This window comes from Eretmochelys imbricata, chromosome 2 (assembly GCF_965152235.1).
Source record: "Eretmochelys imbricata isolate rEreImb1 chromosome 2, rEreImb1.hap1, whole genome shotgun sequence".
In the NCBI taxonomy this organism is placed as follows: Eukaryota; Metazoa; Chordata; order Testudines; family Cheloniidae; genus Eretmochelys; species Eretmochelys imbricata.
The window spans coordinates 120,117,724-120,136,433 of NC_135573.1; the positions used below are offsets into that span (position 1 = coordinate 120,117,724).

Genomic DNA, 18,710 nt, shown 5'->3' on the forward strand with positions numbered 1-18,710 from the left:
TCTGGGGAGAGCAGGCTGTCTTGGGATACTTCAGCCTGTCAACTCCTGAATAGAGAGGTATGGGGACATGGAGGAAAAAAAAAAAATCAATTGAAATTTTTTGAATCTCCACAAATATTTGGATTGATTGGGTCAGTTCTTATTTGAGATGAAGGGCTTCACTTCATCTGAAGGTTTTGCACTTAAGCACATGCTTAACTTTAGGTGTGTGAGACATCCCATCAATGACTCACATGAATAAAGTTAGGCACATGCTTAAATGCTTTGCAGGGTTGGGGCCTAATTAGGAAGCTAAATAACCTTCGATTCTCATTCTCCTCTCCCTCAGTTCCAATCCTCCATTCTCTCAGGCTTGATTTAAAACTGTTTCCAAGAGTTGGGTGTAGATCTCCTGCAATTCTGTAATTACCACTTGTCAGCCTCATTTAGAGGAATGATCAAATGGGGAAGGGTAGGGAGCAGCGGCCATTTGCCTGGGTGACAGCTCCGTCTCCAAACTAATCTTTCAAAGGATTTGACATCTCTTCACCCAGCCACAGCAGAAAATTTTTACCTAAAGTCAATTTTCTTCAGCCACTTTCACCCTTTGAGAAAAAAAAAAAAAAAAGGCCATGAATCTTATAACAAGTACAGTGCAACATTCAGAGCGCAAAACAGTTGTAACTTAGATCAGAGGAGTTAAGGGAACACTTTCCTTTTGTTAAGGGTTGTCAGTTAGTTGCAGTACTAAGAGATCAAATGGCAGAATTAGAGAGATGTTCTCAGGAAGATCAATGAATACAGGAAGTTCACAGATGACACACAGCTCATTTTAAACCTCAGGAATGACAACAGGGCAGGAGGAGGAGCAGGGCCAGCTGTGAAAGTTGCCAGAGGAGTACATTGGAGGCACAGCAGAGGAGAAACGGATGACATAAAGGGCAGCAACTGGTTAACTGAGAAGCATAGCATGGGATGACTATAATGGTAGCATCCAGCAGGATTCCAGCATTGAATGTCACTGAGGTGGATTTAAAAGATGGGACTGTCAAGTATGATGTAATGAGCAAATTGTGAAACAACAACAAGGAGAAGAGTATCTGAAGCATGCATTGTGGATAGTGGCTCTATACAAAGGGATGAATGCCAGGGTAGTAGTTAGTCTTACAGCAGAAGGAAAGGACAAGGGTATTTATTAAGAGGATTAATAAGACAGCGAGCAGAATTGTGCATGAACTTGCTGAAGATAGGCAGGGTGGAAGACACCTTGCAAAAAAGACAATCTAATAACAAAAATGATCTTCACATACTTCACCTAGGAACGCAGTGATATTCAAGGTAAAAAAAGAATTTAAAGGAATATAGGAGAAAGAAAAGCAAAGGAGGGATAAGAAAAGAAAGCAAAAACAACTTCATATATACATAGACATAGACATATACATATGGAATGAGAGCAGGCTCTCTTGGAGTATTTCGGCATGTCTAGTCCTGACTAGAGAGGTGCATGGAAATGAAAAAAAAAAAAAGAAAAACAAACAAACAAACAAAAAAAAACAATTGACTTTTTTTTTAATCTCCACAAATATTTGGATCAATTGGATAAGTTGCCAGAAGCTGGGAATGGGCGATGGCTCACTTGACTATTACCTGTTCTGTTCATTCTCTCTGGGGCATCTGGCATTGGCCACTGTCAGAAGACAGGATACTGAGCTAGATGGACCTTTGGTCTGACCCAGCGTGGCCGTTCTTCTGTTCTTAATTGGGTCAATTCTTATTTGAGCTGAACTGCTTCACTTCATATGAAGGTTTGGCAAAGCACTTAAGCACATGGTTAGAGCACATTGCTATTCAGGTCCATTCCTGGCATTACCACTGACTCATGACCATAGGCAAGTTGCTTAGCTTTTTTTGTCCTTCAATTTACTCACTAGTGAAACAGGGAGGCAGCAGCACCTCTGATCTATTTCACACGCTTGAGATGCTTAATTATTCAATGTTTGTCAAGGGCTGAGTTCCTTATGATAGGCACAACACAGGGATACATTATTATCCTTCTATAGCTAAATCAGAAATGTAAGTTTTCAATGGTAACTCTGAAGTATCTGACATAAGAGACACCTGTACTGAAATAGAAAAATGTCTGCAGGGTTTTAATACCAGAAGACAGAGTTTACCAGACAGAAAGGCAAAATGAAAAAGAGGGGTGGGTGGCAATGGAACTGACGGATAATACTGAGTCTGAATTAAGTAAAGAAAATATATTGGCTGACACAGCAGCAGAGTCAGTTTGGAGAAGAGTTAAGGACAAGTAAGGTAATCGTATACTAAGGTATTATCAGATGAGACACAGACTTCCAGGACAAGAAAAGAAAGCAGATCAAGATTTTCTTTTAAAATAGATGAGAGGTCTGTTGTTCTTCCTTCAAAGCTAGCATCTAACTCTCATAATTGGTAATGCAAATTACATATGCATAATTACAAATTACTGGTGACAAAACAGACTCTTAAGGAAGGGAAGCATGGGTTTCCTTATACAGACAATTCAACAGTGTACAGGGTCAGAGACAATTCTGGACCTGACAGTAGGAATTGGTCCAGTAGCACGTCTCATTCTGTGTTCAGTTTCATGAGATTTTAAATACTCTTTAGGGCAAGAACACTTAAAGCAAGCATCGCCAACGTTTTTTAACTCTAGGAGAGCTGAATTTGGGGGAATGTGATATGCCCCAAGGAATTTTTACTGGAATGCTAGGAAGTATGGGAAACACAGAGCTGAATATTTGAAAAACATTTAAAGAGAGTGAAATTTAAAGCTATCCTGGTTAAGCAGGGATGTAAAGATTAGGGTAAGCAATAAGTAGAAGACTTTAAATATATATAGATATATAAACAAACAATCCTTTCACAATATAAACAAGTTGGTAAGGAGGACTGAGACATCTATTAAAAACAAGCAAGAACAGGTTAAACAGATAATTACAGGAAGACAAAGAATTACTGGACATTCTGCTGTCAAGACCATACCAGCTAACAATTTTTGTCAAGTATAGCTACATTAGAAAGGCAAAAGAAAAAGAAATGGTCCTCCCCTAAATTGTTAAGAATTGGAAGTAGGGGATATAACAAAAGGAACAGGTTAGTGTGCCATTGTTCTTTACGGAAGAGGATGCACAACTGCTTCAAGGCCAATAATGTGTCTTCTGGTAAGAGAGAAGTGTTAGGGTGTCTCTACATTAGTGAAATTTGCATTAAGGTAAGCAGTAGTTACAGCAGTGTAAACCCCTAATGTAGACACAGTGTATCAATGCAACTTAATCCAGAGTGTAAATTTTCCCATCTTAGACAAACCCTAAAATGCCAATGGAAAAGTGTGGAAAAAAGGATCCCACTTATGATATACAAAGTGCTAGATTTAGATTACATATAATGTTTCCACAAGGTGAAAGAGATTCTTTCCTTTCCTTGAAGAAATGAAGACTGAAATTAGTGAAATCCTAACTGGTATTTTTTTAAGTTCTCTGATGACAGATCAGATTCCTGAGGTCTGGGAAGTGTTAAACATCATTGTTGCAACAGAGGGCCATGGAAGGGAGGGAGCAATTATAGAACAGTTATCTTAACATCACTTGTGGAAAAATATTAGAAGCAGTTTTGCTAAATTACCTCAAGAAGCATAATTTGATTATAAGCAACCATTGTGTTAGTCTTGGAGGGAGGTCTCTGCTTAGAGCTAGCTTACTGAATTTCTTCAGATATTACTAGGACGTCTTTTAGTTTTGGGCCATTCCTTGCTTCTAATATATGTAAATTAGGCGCATGAGAAGATAGCAAATTAATGATAAACCACATTTGCTGAAAGATCAAAACATGGGAGATACTGCCAAATTTTTTTTAATGGGCACTGAAAGTTAGGTGGCTAAATTTGTATTTAAGTACCTCAATAAAAGGCATGTTTTTTCAGACATGTTGTGCTCTAGGTAACTCTATCCCTAATTTTGGTGCCTAAAAATGGATTAAAGCTGCCCTATTTCAAGTATACACATTTAAACATTTTGCCCATAGTAAAGAGTAAGAGCTAATGAGACCAAAATCACAGGGATTTGAATTCTGTAGGTAAATGAAACAGTAAGGGGAGGTTATTACTATATTATCCAAGCTTTAGTTTTAGTCATGCACCTCTTAGCAAAGGAGCCATGTGCTTAAAAAGCCCGCACACTGTTTGAAAACATAATCACAGAACACAAAAGGCAACAAACCCATAGAGAGTGTATTTGGGATTGTAACACAGCACTCATGAAATCTACTGACTGTGAGAAGGGTATAAAGGTTCTTGTAGCCATTAGCCTATACTGTCTATACATTTTTAAAAAATGTCAGACTGGATACAGAGAGGGATAGAATACAAATAGAAAGAAATGGTATTGTTAGGTCTGTGATCAGCAAGGGGAGGGAGAGGCAGGGGGAAGGGGAGGGTCAGAAGGGGAAAATTCCCAAGGCCACTGAGTACCAGGGGGCCCCAAAGCAGTCAAAGGTTTCAATATCCAAAGACAGCCAACAGATTTAGAGGCAAGGCATTCACAAAGTTTACTTAGTTCAACCAGAAGATAGTCTCACATTTCAAGGTTTCTTCTTCAGTGCTTGGTAGATGCTTAAAGCTGCTAAGCTTTTCAATTCAGTACTGAAGCAGAGGGAGTGCTAACTGATTGGAATAAATACATTTAAAAAATGAACTCATCCATGCAGTCAGAACTGTATGTAGTATGAGTGTCCATTTGTTTGTACATTTCAGAATATTATATTAACCTTAAAAAAGAAAAAGCTTCAGCAGCACAAGTTATACCACTTTTATTAAAATGCTGGAATTAAACCACTGGTCCGTGTCCACACTATGCTCCCTGTGACGCTGGAGTGTATCCACATTAGCAGCTCTTGCAACGGCAAAGGCAGCAGTCCATTGTGGTCGCTATCCCACTGCGCAACTGGCTGCAGGGTGCTTTGGGAAGGGTTTGCAATGCCTCATGGGGCAGGCACAGCATCACATGATGCAGGTTTCCCAATCCTATTGTTCCTTGGGCATCCTACTAAATTGCCAGCTGCTTTTCAACTGAAGTGTGTATGTGTGTGTGGGGGGGGGAGGGGAAGTGTGTGTAACAGGGAGTGTGTGTGTGTGGGAGTGGGGAAGAGAAAAAAAGTGTGTTTTTGGGGACAGAGAGTGTGTCAGCATGCTGTCTTGTAAGTTCAAACAGCGGCAGGAAGCAACCAGTCCTGAGGCAGGGGGAAACCCCGACCTCAGCCCTCCCCTCCCTGCACAGCAATCTCTCTCTCTCTCACTCACACACACACACTCTCTCTCTCTCTCACACACACACACACACACACACACCTGCCTCTGTGTTCAACAGCACAAGCATTCCACATTAATGGTTTGCTTTGTGTCCCAGAGCGATCAGCACAGCACGCAATGGCTGTCAGAAACCATGCTTTGAAAGGGGAGGAGAGCATGTCTCCAGGGCAGCCGAGTTCAAAACAATGAGCAAAGCGGTCACTTGAGGCATTATGGGACAGCTCTGGAGGCCAATTACAGTGCAGAAAGCAATCAAGTGTCTACACTGGCAATAGAGCGCTGGAGCCTCTGTGCAAATAGCCTTACGGTGCTCGTCGAGGTGGTTTTTTTTTTTTTTTTTTGCAGCGCTGCAACTGAGGAGTTTCTGCGCACAAAGTGGCTTGGCAGTGTGTACACGTCTGCAGTTTGAGCGCAGAAAGCTGCTTTACTGTGCAGAAACTTAGATCTTCGAAGTCAGCAGTGGGATGTAGTCACACAATTCCCATTAATTTCAATGGGAGCAGTGTGGCTAAATCCCCTAGCTGGCTTCCAAAATTTCAAGCTGGGGCTTTCTGCCCTTGAATGGAGATGGAGTGAAATAACTCCTTTTATTTTCCCGATTACATTTCCTTGCTTTTTGGCTTTGGATCAGATTTTGGTTTCACACCTTGTATACTACGTGCAATTCTGGGTGCTGCATCTCAAAAAGGATGGAGTAGAATTGGCACAGGGAAGGACAATAACAATGATTGGGGTACGGAACAGCTTCTATATGAGGAGAAATTAAAAAGACTGGGGCTGTTCAGCTTAGAAGAGAGATGACTAAGGGGAGGTGTGATTGGTGTGGAGAGAGTGAATAAGGAAATGTTATTTACCCCATCACATAACAGAAAAGTCCGGGGTCACCCAATGAAATTACTAGCCAGCAGGTTTAAAACAAATATAAGGAAGTATTTTTTCACACAACGCACAGTCAACCTGTGGAACTCATTGCCAGGAGAGGTTGTGAAGGCCAAAAGCATAACTAGGTTTGGAAACTAATTAGTAAATTCATGGAGGATAGGTCCATCAATGACTATTAGTCAAGATGGTCAGGGACACAACCCCATGCTCTGGGTGTCCCGAAACCTCTGATTGCCAGAAGCTGGGGTTCTGGGACTGGACAACAGGGGATGGATCACTCAATAATTGCCCTGTTCTGTTCATTCCCTCTGAAGAACCTGGCACCGGCCACTATCAGAGACAGACACTGGGCTAGATGGACCATGGGTCTGACCCTGCATGGCCATTCTGATGTTCTTACATACTGCTTTTACGTGGATGTGGTTCCACTGATTTAAATGGATTTACTTTTGATTTTCACTGGTGTGAGAGCAGGATTGAGCCCATGGCCAAGATTTTCAAAAGTAAATAGCGATTCTGGTGTCCAATTTAAGGGACTTTAAAGGGGCTTGATATTCAGATGGTGAATGTTTAGCAAGTTGGGCACCCAAAATCACTCATCACTTTTGAAAGTCTTGGTCAGTGTCACTGGTGTACATATATAAATGGAATCAAAGGATATTGAGATCAGAGAGCCAGTCTGAGTGGCTCTGAGAAATGCTGTGCATTTAAAGTTGTACTGACCCATGATTTTACAAATCACCCTGCAGAAGCCCTAAATGTTTTGCTGATTGCTCTGAATATTGTAAATATGGATGGATTAACTTGATTTGGGAGTAAAACAACAGCCAGCCAGCCACAAACCTCTGTCCTTTCCCAGGTTTGGATAAATCCTCTCCAGTCCCCTTACAACCTGCATCCACCATCAGGCCCATCGTGAAATTTAACAGCTTCTGTCACTTCACTATTAGGCTTAGGATTTAATGAAGAGTCATTCTGAGGTTTCCTTGGGACAGAGGTGCCTCAAAACACATGCCTCTGACCCAGAAAAGTCCTGGAGTGCTCCAGATCTTAATAGAGCAGCTCTGCAGCCCTCCTGGATCTTTTAATGGCAATATGAAAATAGGAAGCCTGCGTAGAAATGAGGTTGATGGAAGGAGAGAATGGAAACTAGAGAAGGGGAGAAGCAAAGAAATAAAAAGTTTTGGAGAAGTTCCAGTAACCTTCAGAACTTTTCAGGGCTTATGCACAATGAAACTTTTTTTTTTTTTTTTTTTTTTTTTGAGGTTCATCCACTGATATTTATTTTTGTACCATACCCTTGTGAGAGCTCCTCTGCAACAGTGAATTCTGTTCCAGTTTCATTAGTAAGGATACAGTGACCTCAGAGATACTATAGCTGTGGCAGTTAGGTGGGTTCAAAAATTCAAATTATTTACTGTTCTCAGGAAACACTAAAGATTTATTTTATTCTCATGGTTCAAGAGAAATCTTTATGTTAGCTAAATAGGACGGTATTTTCAAAAGTCTGCATCTGATGAAGTTGGTTCTAACTCACGAAAGCTTATGCCCAAATAAATTTGTTATTCTCTAAGGTGCCACAAGGACCCCTCATTATTTTTCCTGATCCAGACTAACATGGCTACCATTCTGAAACCAACACCAAAGTGCACTTACAAGCCTTTATTTGTAAGCACATATACCCATGCAGGTGCACAAATCAGTGGTTGCATGAGTAGTCCCAAGAAGAATCAATGCTTACCTGTTAGAGCAATAACACAGCCATAGAACAATCTATTCACAGTGCAGAAGGTTTTGAAATCCAGAAATCGTGCTCTAAAAAAGGGGGACGGGTAAGACAAAGAGGGGAGATCCTGGACAGAACTATTTCAAGCAGAAAGCAGCAAACAGATGGAGTAAAGTAGAACTAGAGTAAGGTCACTGAAGCAGATACCTAATTCCAATGAGTTAGGGGGAGTGAATATGCATTTGCAAGGTAAGAGAAAAGTATTGGGGGTATGATGACAAAGCAGGAAAGTGGTGTCTTATACAGCACAGACTTGTTGGGTGAAGTGTCCTTTTCCTGTTCAGCAAGTCCTTTTGTCTTTATGTCCCTCTTATCACTCCGACACCTTGCCCAAGTAAAGAATGACAGGCAATTCTTAATGACTTCTTAACTTCTGAAATGGTTCTGGTATAAGAGTCCAGCCATTTTGAATAGTTATTTACAACAAAGTTTCTATTGCTCTTTAAATTTTCAGTTTGGAACGGTTGGTCACTCATAAACATGCCTCCCCTCCCACTGCCGCAATCTGTGTCAAGACAAACGTGCTCTTGTAGCACCTCACTCTTATCAGGAAGTTAATGCCAGCACTTCTGAATGGACCCACGGCCAGCTGATGCTGTGTCAGCAGCCAGCAGGGCTGTCGTGTCCTCCCCAGGAGACAGAACACATCCTTTCTTGGGCACATCCACTCTCCGTTAACACAGTCAACAATTGTTCTCTGGGTGTAAAAACCTGGGCGGCGCTCCATGCCAGCACCATGTATTGTCATGACCCCACCTGGCTGCATACTAATCGTTCACTAATTTTTTGTCACGAGTTCTCTATTCAATTAGAACACACGCATTATTGGCCCCATCTAGCAGACCACGCTTATGGTATCCTTGTCAACTTCAATGGGGTACTCATGTGAATAAAAGTTTGAGAGTATTATGAGAGGAAGAGTTTGCTAAGTGGGACCCTATAAACATTTAAAAAAAAAAAGTATTTCATAACTACTATGCTACCAAAGTTCACAAAAATGGAATTTTTACCCAGACTATTCAATGGAGGGAGTTTATCGATTATGCTACAAACTATTTTTTATTTTATATATTGAGGAAATATTTTAAAATGCAAAATTTATCAACGCACCTCTCTTCATTTTTTCCTAACAGGAGGGAGATGATCAAATACCGCATTTTAAATAAAGAGAGAGAACATTTTGATTTGACTTTTGTTTGTTTCCTGCATGGTGAAGTTTCATACATGCTCTTTCTGTCCTGTGTAAGGACAATAGTTTAAACACCGCAGCTGTGTCAATTATTGCCTTGCAAATGTGGCCCTCCAGATTTTTTCCAGAAATTGTTGTTTGTTTTTGGAGAACTTGCTACGGGCGGGGTGGGGCAGGGGGGGGCGCTGATGAGGAACCTAATTTAGAGCATTTGAAAGCTGGCAGCAGGAGTGCAATTAGAACCATTTCCACAGACAGCTGGCCAAATGCAGCAATTTATTGGCTGAATGATTGGATTATTCATTTGCAAAGCTGAGAGAACGCATTTGCTTACCACTTCAGTTGGCCTGTAGTATTTGTGATCCACGGTCACATGAATCTTGCCAGTCTCCTTGCATCGGCCTACCTCATTTTCATTCTTTCCCTCCCACCTGTAAAGAAGATAAACATTTAATCAACCCATAATTACTTTAGTGCACTGATCTTAGTAGCATTTGGTTTGTTTTCATTTATTTGAGGCTGGTGTCAATTCTCTCTGCAGGACTGTATAAACTCATTAGCTCTAGGAACAAAGGCAGCAGTTTGACAAGAATGGAGCAACAATGGCTTTTGAAGTCCATGGGCTTTGTAAGTCCTAAAACATGGGACTTCCAAGTCAAACACACACGGCTGAAAAAAAATTAAAATAAAATAAAATGAGCACCTTACTGGTATTTCCAATGTCTTATTATCTTCTAAAAGATATGCCCACATGCTTTTTATTCATTGCTTAGTATGAAGTCGATAAAAATGTTATTTTAAAAAATATTTTTTGTTTTTACAGCTAAGGCAAAACTCACAGGAAATCTTTTATCTGCCTCTTAATTTACCAAAGCAGAGCTCTGTTCCAGAGCACTATTATTCCATCCTGCCATATTCTAATTCATGCTCAGTTTAAGGCCAGGTCTACACTAAAAGGTTAAATTGACCCATCTACGTCGCTCAGGGGTTTGAAAAATCCACACCCTGGAGCGATGTAGGGAAGCCAACCTAACCACTGGTGCAGACAGCGCTAGGTCAATAAAAGAATTCTCTGTCGATCTAGCTACAGCCTTCCAGGAAGGTGGATTAACTACGACAAGAGAATTCCTCTCATGGCTATAGTGAGTGGATACACTGAAGTGCTACAACAGTGCAGCTGCAGCACCGCATCTGTGCCACATTAGCTTTTTAAGTGTAGACATAGGCCAAGAAAAGGCTCTTCAGTTTTAAGCCCCAATTCATCCAGGTAATTAAGCACATGCCCAATGTGAATGGGACTACCCACATGCTTAAAAGTAGGCACATGTCTAACTGAACTGGGGCGGAAATTAGTTTCCTTCCTGCTTTGATACTCTAATATTAATGTAATTTGTAGGAGCTTGTTGGGTGTACCGAAACATTTTGTATCTGTGCTTCCCACTTTATCCTTCCAACACGATTTTCACATTCCAAACTGGCAAGATCTGAAGAATAATACAAATGGCTTGCTGGACCACTAGAGCCAACGTGTCCTTAACTTTGGGGAGTTTGAAAGTCCAGATCTGAAGTTTGCGGATTTGGCCTGTTTCAAAATAAATTATCAAAAAATATTAAGGTCTGACTCATGAAACCTACAAAATTCGGAGTGAAGACTGAAACTATCTTTATTCCTTTAAGCTTGTGCATAAGCATGGGAGCTTTGAACAGTGGATGTGTTGCAATACTTCGACACTAAAGGGTGGTGGTGGTCAAATTCCATGCTTTTGTGGGTTTCAGAGTAGCAGTCGTGTTAGTCTGTATCCGCAAAAAGAAAAGGAGTACGAAAGCTTATGCTCAAATAAATTTGTTAGTCTCTAAGGTGCCACAAGTACTCCTTTTCTTTATGCTTTTGTGGGGTTAAGCTAAAAAATCTCTGAAAAGCAGCACTTGTGATTTAGATTTAGATTATTCAGTTTCAATCATCTGCAACAGGAGAGAAGTGTCCTTTATCTGCCTTTACCAGTCGTGCCCTTTACCTGAAATATATTCAGTGTTGCTAACTCTTGTGATTTTATCATACAATATATGATATTTTTCCTGAAGCTTCAGCTCCTGGAAGCATTTAATTTCATAAGAATCTCAGCTTTCATTAACAAACAAAAGTAAATTTCTAGTCTACATGGTTCTGGAGAAAACCTGCAAATGTGACCTAAGTGCACTCTATAGGTTCAGAAACCATCAGGCAGATAAAAAAAACTTTTTTTTAAAATCTCATGATTTTTAAGCCAATCACATGATTTTTTTTTGCAGGGGGGGAGGGCGGACTCAAGGCTTTTGCATGTTTAGGGCTGAAAACACTTAATTTTTGTATACTGTAGACATTAACTGCACTAATGTTTGCGGCAGTGCTGTACTGCATTCAACATTGTAAAGAGTAACGTTGGGATGCTAAATATGATTTGTGATTTAACTTTTGTTTTGGGTTTTTTTGCAGCTGTTCTGCTCGAAGCCTGTAAGAAACATTTTCATTCAGAAGCCAAAACTAACATTAGCCCCTCCCTTTAAAGGGCAAAGGCTAAAACTAAGTAGGACTCAAATGAGCTTAATAGAAAACCAACGGTCACCAGGAAAACTACAGGAAGTGCTTGGACCAGGAGACGTCAGTTGCTGTTGGAGGTCACTGAGACCCATTTAATACCCAACAGTCTACAAAAGGATCTTCAAAGCCAACAGAAAGTCACTCACTATTACCATCATCAAAGTTTTACAACAATAGAAATAACTTAAGGGAAAACTCCACCCACTTTGCTCAGTAATGTGAAAAGTTCATAAGGAAAGAAGCATTTCTCAGTATGAACAAAGGGGAGATGCAACTGCAAACAGAATTTTTAATTATAATTGGCATCACTGACACTCGCATTACACCAGTAGAGACCACCTTGCTGAAAAGGGACATTACATCTGATACAGACTAGATATGAAGAGCACGTTAATCTAACCTGCTACATACATTTTTAAAATCACAAGAAAAATCTCTTTTAATACACAGTGATGTTCTGTTCAGAACAGTTAATAATCTAGAAAAGGTAAAGCCAAGTTAACCCAAGGTCTTGGGGTCAGAGAAAAGAGACATCAGAAACCTTCATACCACTGTGGTTTTAGATAGCTAAGTGCTTCAGTCCTAGTGAATCACAGAATCATAGAATATCAGGGTTGGAAGGGACCTCAAGAGGTCACCTAGTCCAACCCCCTGCTCAAAGCAGGACCGATCCCTGACTAAATCATCCCAGCCAGGGCTTTGTCAAGCCTGACCTTAAAAACTGCTAGGGAAGGAGATTCCACCACCTCCCTAGGTAACGCATTCCAGTGTTTCACCACCCTCATAGTGAAAAAGTTTTTCCTAATATAGTGATCCCCTTCCTTAGTAGTGATCCCCTAAGGTTTTGCTTCACAAGGCTGAAGCCTGACAATGCAATAAAATGTACTCGTGGAATTTGGGGAAGACTCTAGGTTAACCCAGAGTTTCATTTAACGAAAGTTGGGTTAAACAGGGTTTGCCTAAATTAAAGCAGGCTGGAAACTGAGCTCCCACAATGCTAGAGTCGAAACCATGACCTTACACTCTCTGGCCCTATGTGTTCATGACACACTTAGAGGCAGACACACACGTACACGCTTAGAGACCGTGACTATACCACCACAATGATTTGATCACCACATCCTCCAAACCAAGAGAAGGGTGTTTGGGGAAGGATCTGTGATGGTGGTTTGTCCTTCATAATAGATAATAGTTTTAGCTGTATTCCAGAACTCTACGCACCTCGAAAGAAGGATGTGGGATGATGATCTTTTTTCTGCACTTACTGATAACCTGGACTTGACAGCCCTTACTTCCAGGCTATCCTACATGGCACCTAGTCACCTGTGGTGTGTGTCTTATAATAATTATATTACATGAAGTCACTTTTAAGCACAGTGGACACTACCTACAAAGAGGCCTCAGAAATTTCCATGTAAATAAAAAAAATTGATCAAGTTTCAAATGTGGGTTCAGAGTGTAAAAGGAGTCTCACCTCATGAACATTCATACTGTTGGACTCAGTAGAAGAGGTAAAAGTTTATTTTAAAAGGTTACTATTATTTTTGTTAGGATTATGCATATTACTGATTGTAAAACATTATTTTTCCTCTTTCATCCTGAAGATTAGGATTTCCCCTGCATTTTTTTAACCACCATCCTAATCAGCAGCAAGATAATATGCAAATAAAACCATACAACCTTCCTTCTCTCCAAAACATGAGTGCTAGTTCATCCCACATACAAGCCACGACATTGAAATGTACTGTGATTGCAATGGTACATGTGATTTCTCCATTTATTTCTGGGGTGCCTGAGAAGTTGATTAAAAATAAAACCTCTCACAAGAACCTGGAAAAAACAAAACTTCAGGAAAATTCCACTCATCACTCACAGCTGTCAGGAGATATAACTTGCACGGACTTTTCAGATTATTGAGTTTACCACCAATATTCCTTTAGATTGCCCACTGCATTGGATCTGATCTGGTGTATTATAAAACGTAACCCAGTATGTGTAACACAGAATATTAATGCATGTCTGTGACAGAGTGCTGGGAAATAGCAGCTGGTGCAGCAATCTGGTCACTGCAACTACAAGTAGTGTGCCAGAGTAGCCCTGACTAGGAAGAGCTGTGCCTAATTGGTGAATTGGGATGGGTTGAGCAGAGCCCAAAGGCTAATTAGCCCATTATCCAAGAGGTAGGAAAGGCAAAAGGAGGGAGAGAGAGATCCATAGGCTATTCACAGTCAGAGCCAGGAGAGATCTTTCAGGGAGAAGAAACCTTCTGTCTCCCTACTCCACGGCTGATCAAACTAAGGATTGTATGACATTATAAATACAGAGCTGCATGAGTTTGCACAGGTGGTGGTGGGAACACGGCAAATTAACCCAGGAGGTGATTTGACCAGAAGATGGTCTCTGAGTGATTTGTTGCTTGAAAAGAGACAGGAGTGGGACCCCACCCTGTCATGTCACAAAATTATTGCATGTGATTAGATTTTAAATTTGACTCTACAAGCCCTAATTCAACTTAATCTAAATTGTTTAATTTAAATTGGGATGAACTTCAGTACATGCTTAAGTATTTTGTTGAACAGGGATGAACTTAAGCATGTATTCAAGTGGTTTGATTAACTGGACCCCCATATCTATAATTTGACTGACTAGAGTAATGGAGTTGTACATTCCCAATATTGCCAACTGCAAGTGTTCAGAAATCATGAGACAGGTCCAAAAACTCATGGAATTGTCTTAAAAACGAGACTGTTAAATAATATATTTTTGGTAGCTTTTTATTTGCCTTCTGATTTTTCAACCTCTAGGGTTCACCTGCTCAAGCTTTTGTGAGGGCTAGAAATGTACTTAAAAAAATGAAACCTGAGATTCTCAAAAAAACCACCTGACAACAAGAGCTGGGGCTTTAAGAAAACAACCAAATATCATGAGACTCAGGATAAAATTGCAAGAGTTGGCAGGTCTGCATCCTATTAGGAACACTTATGCTCAGGAGCAAATGTTTTCATTTAACAATTGTGAATCTCAAAAGGTCTGAAGGTTTAGATCAGATGATCACCCAAAATGCTTGGATGAATGACAGGGAGAATGGTCATTGCCTGGTTACTGGTGAAAACACTTAACTTCAGCTCAGCTTTCCCTTCCATGAGCATCTGTACAATGGGAGGAGGAGAAAATCAACTGAAATTAACTCTTTGTTCATCAAGGATCAGATGGGGCTACTGCACCCTGCCAAAGTATGCTTCTCCCTGTTGACCAAGTTAAACAGATTTCTTGCAAGATTTCCAACCCCAAATTTTGCATCAGGTTCTGTTGAAAGTTCTTTCAGTACTTCCTGTTTCTGGCCAGGCTAGAAATATCACGTGAGTAGCCGCTCATAGTATTTCAGCACTTTTGGATATGAAAATGAATAAATGTTAATAAAGTTTTCAAAACAGAATCAGTCTGAGGCAGATTGGGGCAGTTATTTCACCTGCCAGTTCCTAAAACTCATGTAATCAGAGAGTTCAGGGGAGGCAGAAATGCCTGTCGGGTTTATAAGGTGGAGACTTGAATGCCTGGCATGAAGTGTTTAAAGTGATATTACAATACCTAATGTAAAGAAAAAGCAACAATAAAGAAATCAAAAGGAGGAAACAGTATGTATGAATTTATCTAAACAAATGCATTTTGCCCGGATGTTTTCGATCCTTCACTCTCACATTTTCTTCAGTTTGTGTGTGCTTCAGTTCCTTTCTTCCTGATCTGAAAGCTTCTGATTTTCTCATACTGCTAATTACAACACACAGTCACTGGCCAGACAGCAAGACCTTGTGGTCAAAAGCCAGATGTGAAACCAGTGACTCTTCATGAAGTCTTTGGACGGCTCCCTTTCCCCTTCCCCACATCACTATCATTGCACCATCTGCTTGCATTCCTTCAGTAGTCCTTCCAATTTCTCACATGTTCCTACATCCTAATCCTAACCTTCCATTTTAAAATCAAAAAGCCCCCCTCTCTCAGTTCCACCTCCCATTTGCTGTTCCACATCACCGAGAGAGAAACACTCCTTGGTTTCCAGAGGCTCACCTCATCAGACCTTCTTCTTATTATAGAGAATCCCATTTGTGGGGTGATCATTACAGACTAGGTGGCAAGTTGACTATCACAAAGAATAAAACATGGAGCCACTATGAATGTGGTAAAATGTTCATCTTCCTGCATTAATTCTGGCCCTTGAAGCAATGCATATTTCTGTTGCAAATGTACATGCAGCTTTATATTAACAACATAAAAAAAAACACAATAAATCTTTCCATTTTCTGAATAGATTTTTTTTTTTTTTTTTGCCATTTGCAGACAGTAGTCTGCAAAGAATTCTAAGTGCTGTAGTGGTTTCAGGCTATCTTGCAATCCTGTTCTAATTTAATAAGATTAATGACAGAAAATTAGTCAAGACAAGCGTTTGCCTGTTTGGTTTAACCCTGCTGTAGTTCAAATTATAGGAGGGAAGTGTTTTCCCCTAGTATTACTTAATTAGTAATAAGTAGAAGGGAAAGTAAAAAGAAAAAAAAGTGTAATGCTTACAGGGGGAAAATATTTGTAGCTCGGAGGCTTTCCTGTCAGTGCAAAGGCTGAATTAGAATGAGTGTGAGCCATTCTATAAATATCATTTCAAATTTCTTCCTGGTAAAAAAAAGTGTTAAGAGAAAAATCCAAACAAACCAAACCTGTAAAAATAAATCTCTGTGTTCATTTTATACTACATTTCAGAGAAATAATATGCTAGTCTTGTTGCAGCTATATATCTAATTGTTTACATGATGTACTAACATTTTCCTTTTTTCATGTTTTAGACTAGATAATATGGTAAAATAAAATGTTGTAATCTTTGACTAGGAGAGTATGATGTAACTTTATTGAAAGGTTTATTAGTCTGTACTGTATGTTTAACTGCACAAATTAATATGTACTAGAAAGAAAAATGACTGTACAAATGATGAGAGAAGTTTAAATGTGGTGATGGAGCATTCAAAACTGTTTTCCTGGATACCATATACTGCAATCTCAAGCAACCAAAAATATGATGGCTGTGTCTGCACTGGAGGACAGACACTTGTTACTACACTGACAAACACAAATTAGCCCAGCTGAAGGGGTTGAAGAACCATTGCAGGCTTGCCCTTTCATGAATTGTTTCAAGGCATTGCATTCTGGATACTTATCCTACAGTTTCAGGGCACAGCTTACAGAAGCTGTGGATTTCGAAAGACCACTGGTGCACTGTGGGGCAGTAGTGGGAAGATTTGCTGTCATTTTAAAAATGTAAAAGGCAGCCAGGAGCTTATTCCCAAGAGTGCCATTTGAGATCCTGAAATTTCATAACTCCTATGAAAAACTGATCTTGCAAGGAGGGAGAATGGGAGGAAGGAATCAGCTTTTCTTGTAGGAGTTGATTTAATGATCACAGTGCATTCTGGAGCATCACGTCTTTGGTGCGTCATTAATTTTAAAGTGGCAGATCAATATGACCTACTAGAGTGGAGAAGGGGACTGCATGGTTAATTCCCAAAGACAATACCCCACCTCTTCCAATTTCAAGATAACGGCCATCAGGGGTTCAGCAAAGAGGTGAAAGATTGCCAGCCATCCAGCCAAGAAGACAGTAGTTAGTAAGGAGAGAGAGAGAGAGAGAGTGTATGTTTTGGGAAGCCATACAGGCCACGTTGGGACCTAGAAAATCAGGGAGGTTCCAAAAAAAAAATCTTTCCCAAACCTCAAAAAAGTTTTAGATTTAGTTCAGTTTGAGAGATGAGCAATGGTTTTGGGATGGGGAGTAGGTGGGATTTTACATTAAACTAAGCAAGTTTGTCTATCCCTATTATCAACACCATTTAGCTGAGATTATTTGGGGAAACTACATTAAAATTATCACAACTGCGCTATTCTCAAAGCAAAAGTCATTAGCACCTAAATAATATACATAGTTTTTAATGCACCCAAACAGCAAAAACTATATTAACACATTACCTTACTTGATCCATAAGTGAATATGTTTCAGAGTAACAGCCGTGTTAGTCTGTATTTGCAAAAAGAAAAGGAGTACTTGTGGCAGCTTAGAGACTAACCAATTTATTTGAGCATAGGCTTTTGTGAGCTACAGCTCACTTCATCGGATGCATACTGTGGAAAGTGTAGAAGATCTTTTTATATACACAAAGCATGAAAAAATATCTCCCCCCACCCCACTCTCCTGCTGGTAATAGCTTATCTAAAGTGACCACTCTCCTTACAATGTGTATGATAATCAAGGTGGGCCATTTCCAGCACAAATCCAGGGTTTAACAAGAATATATAACAAAAAAATACTCCCCCCCCCGCCTTTAGACGTTCTTGTTAAACCCTGGATTTGTGCTGGAAATGGCCCACCTTGATTATCATACACATTGTAAGGAGAGTGGTCACTTTAGATAAGCTATTACCAACAGGAGAGTGGGTTTGTGGGGGGGGGGGGGGAGAGAAAACCTGGATTTGTGCTGGAAATGGCCCAACTTGATTATCATACACATTGTAAGGAGAGTGATCACTTTAGATAAGCTATTACCAGCAGGAGAGTGGGGTGGGGGGAGCATTTTTTCATGCGTTGTGTGTATAAAAAGATCTTCTACACTTTCCACAGTATGCATCTGATGAAGTGAGCTGTAGCTCACGAAAGCTTATGCTCAAATAAATTGGCTAGTCTCTAAGGTGCCAAAAGTACTCCTTTTCTATAAATGAATATATTAGTATTGCCAGATATTGCTTATGGGAGTAGTTGGTAAATTCTATGTAAAAGGGCAAAAATGTCAAAAGTGCCTAAGTGATTTAGGAGCCTAAAATCCCTACATCTCATTGACACTCAATGGAAGGTAGAGGCCTTAGTAACTAAGTGACTTTTGAAAATGGGGTTTTCCTCATTATTTATAATAGGAGCTAT

At 40.0% G+C, this 18,710-nt stretch overlaps 1 protein-coding gene across 2 annotated transcripts in view; it reads right to left on the reverse strand.

The window, feature by feature from the left end:
* The window catches only part of GMDS (GDP-mannose 4,6-dehydratase), a 551,250-nt gene that overhangs the window by 92,462 nt on the left and 440,078 nt on the right, over positions 1–18,710 (reverse strand). For both annotated transcript variants that reach the window (XM_077809143.1, XM_077809142.1), the window contains one exon: positions 9,515–9,611. In XM_077809143.1, coding sequence (XP_077665269.1) covers positions 9,515–9,611 — 97 coding nt within the window. The remainder of the gene's footprint in view (positions 1–9,514; positions 9,612–18,710) is intronic.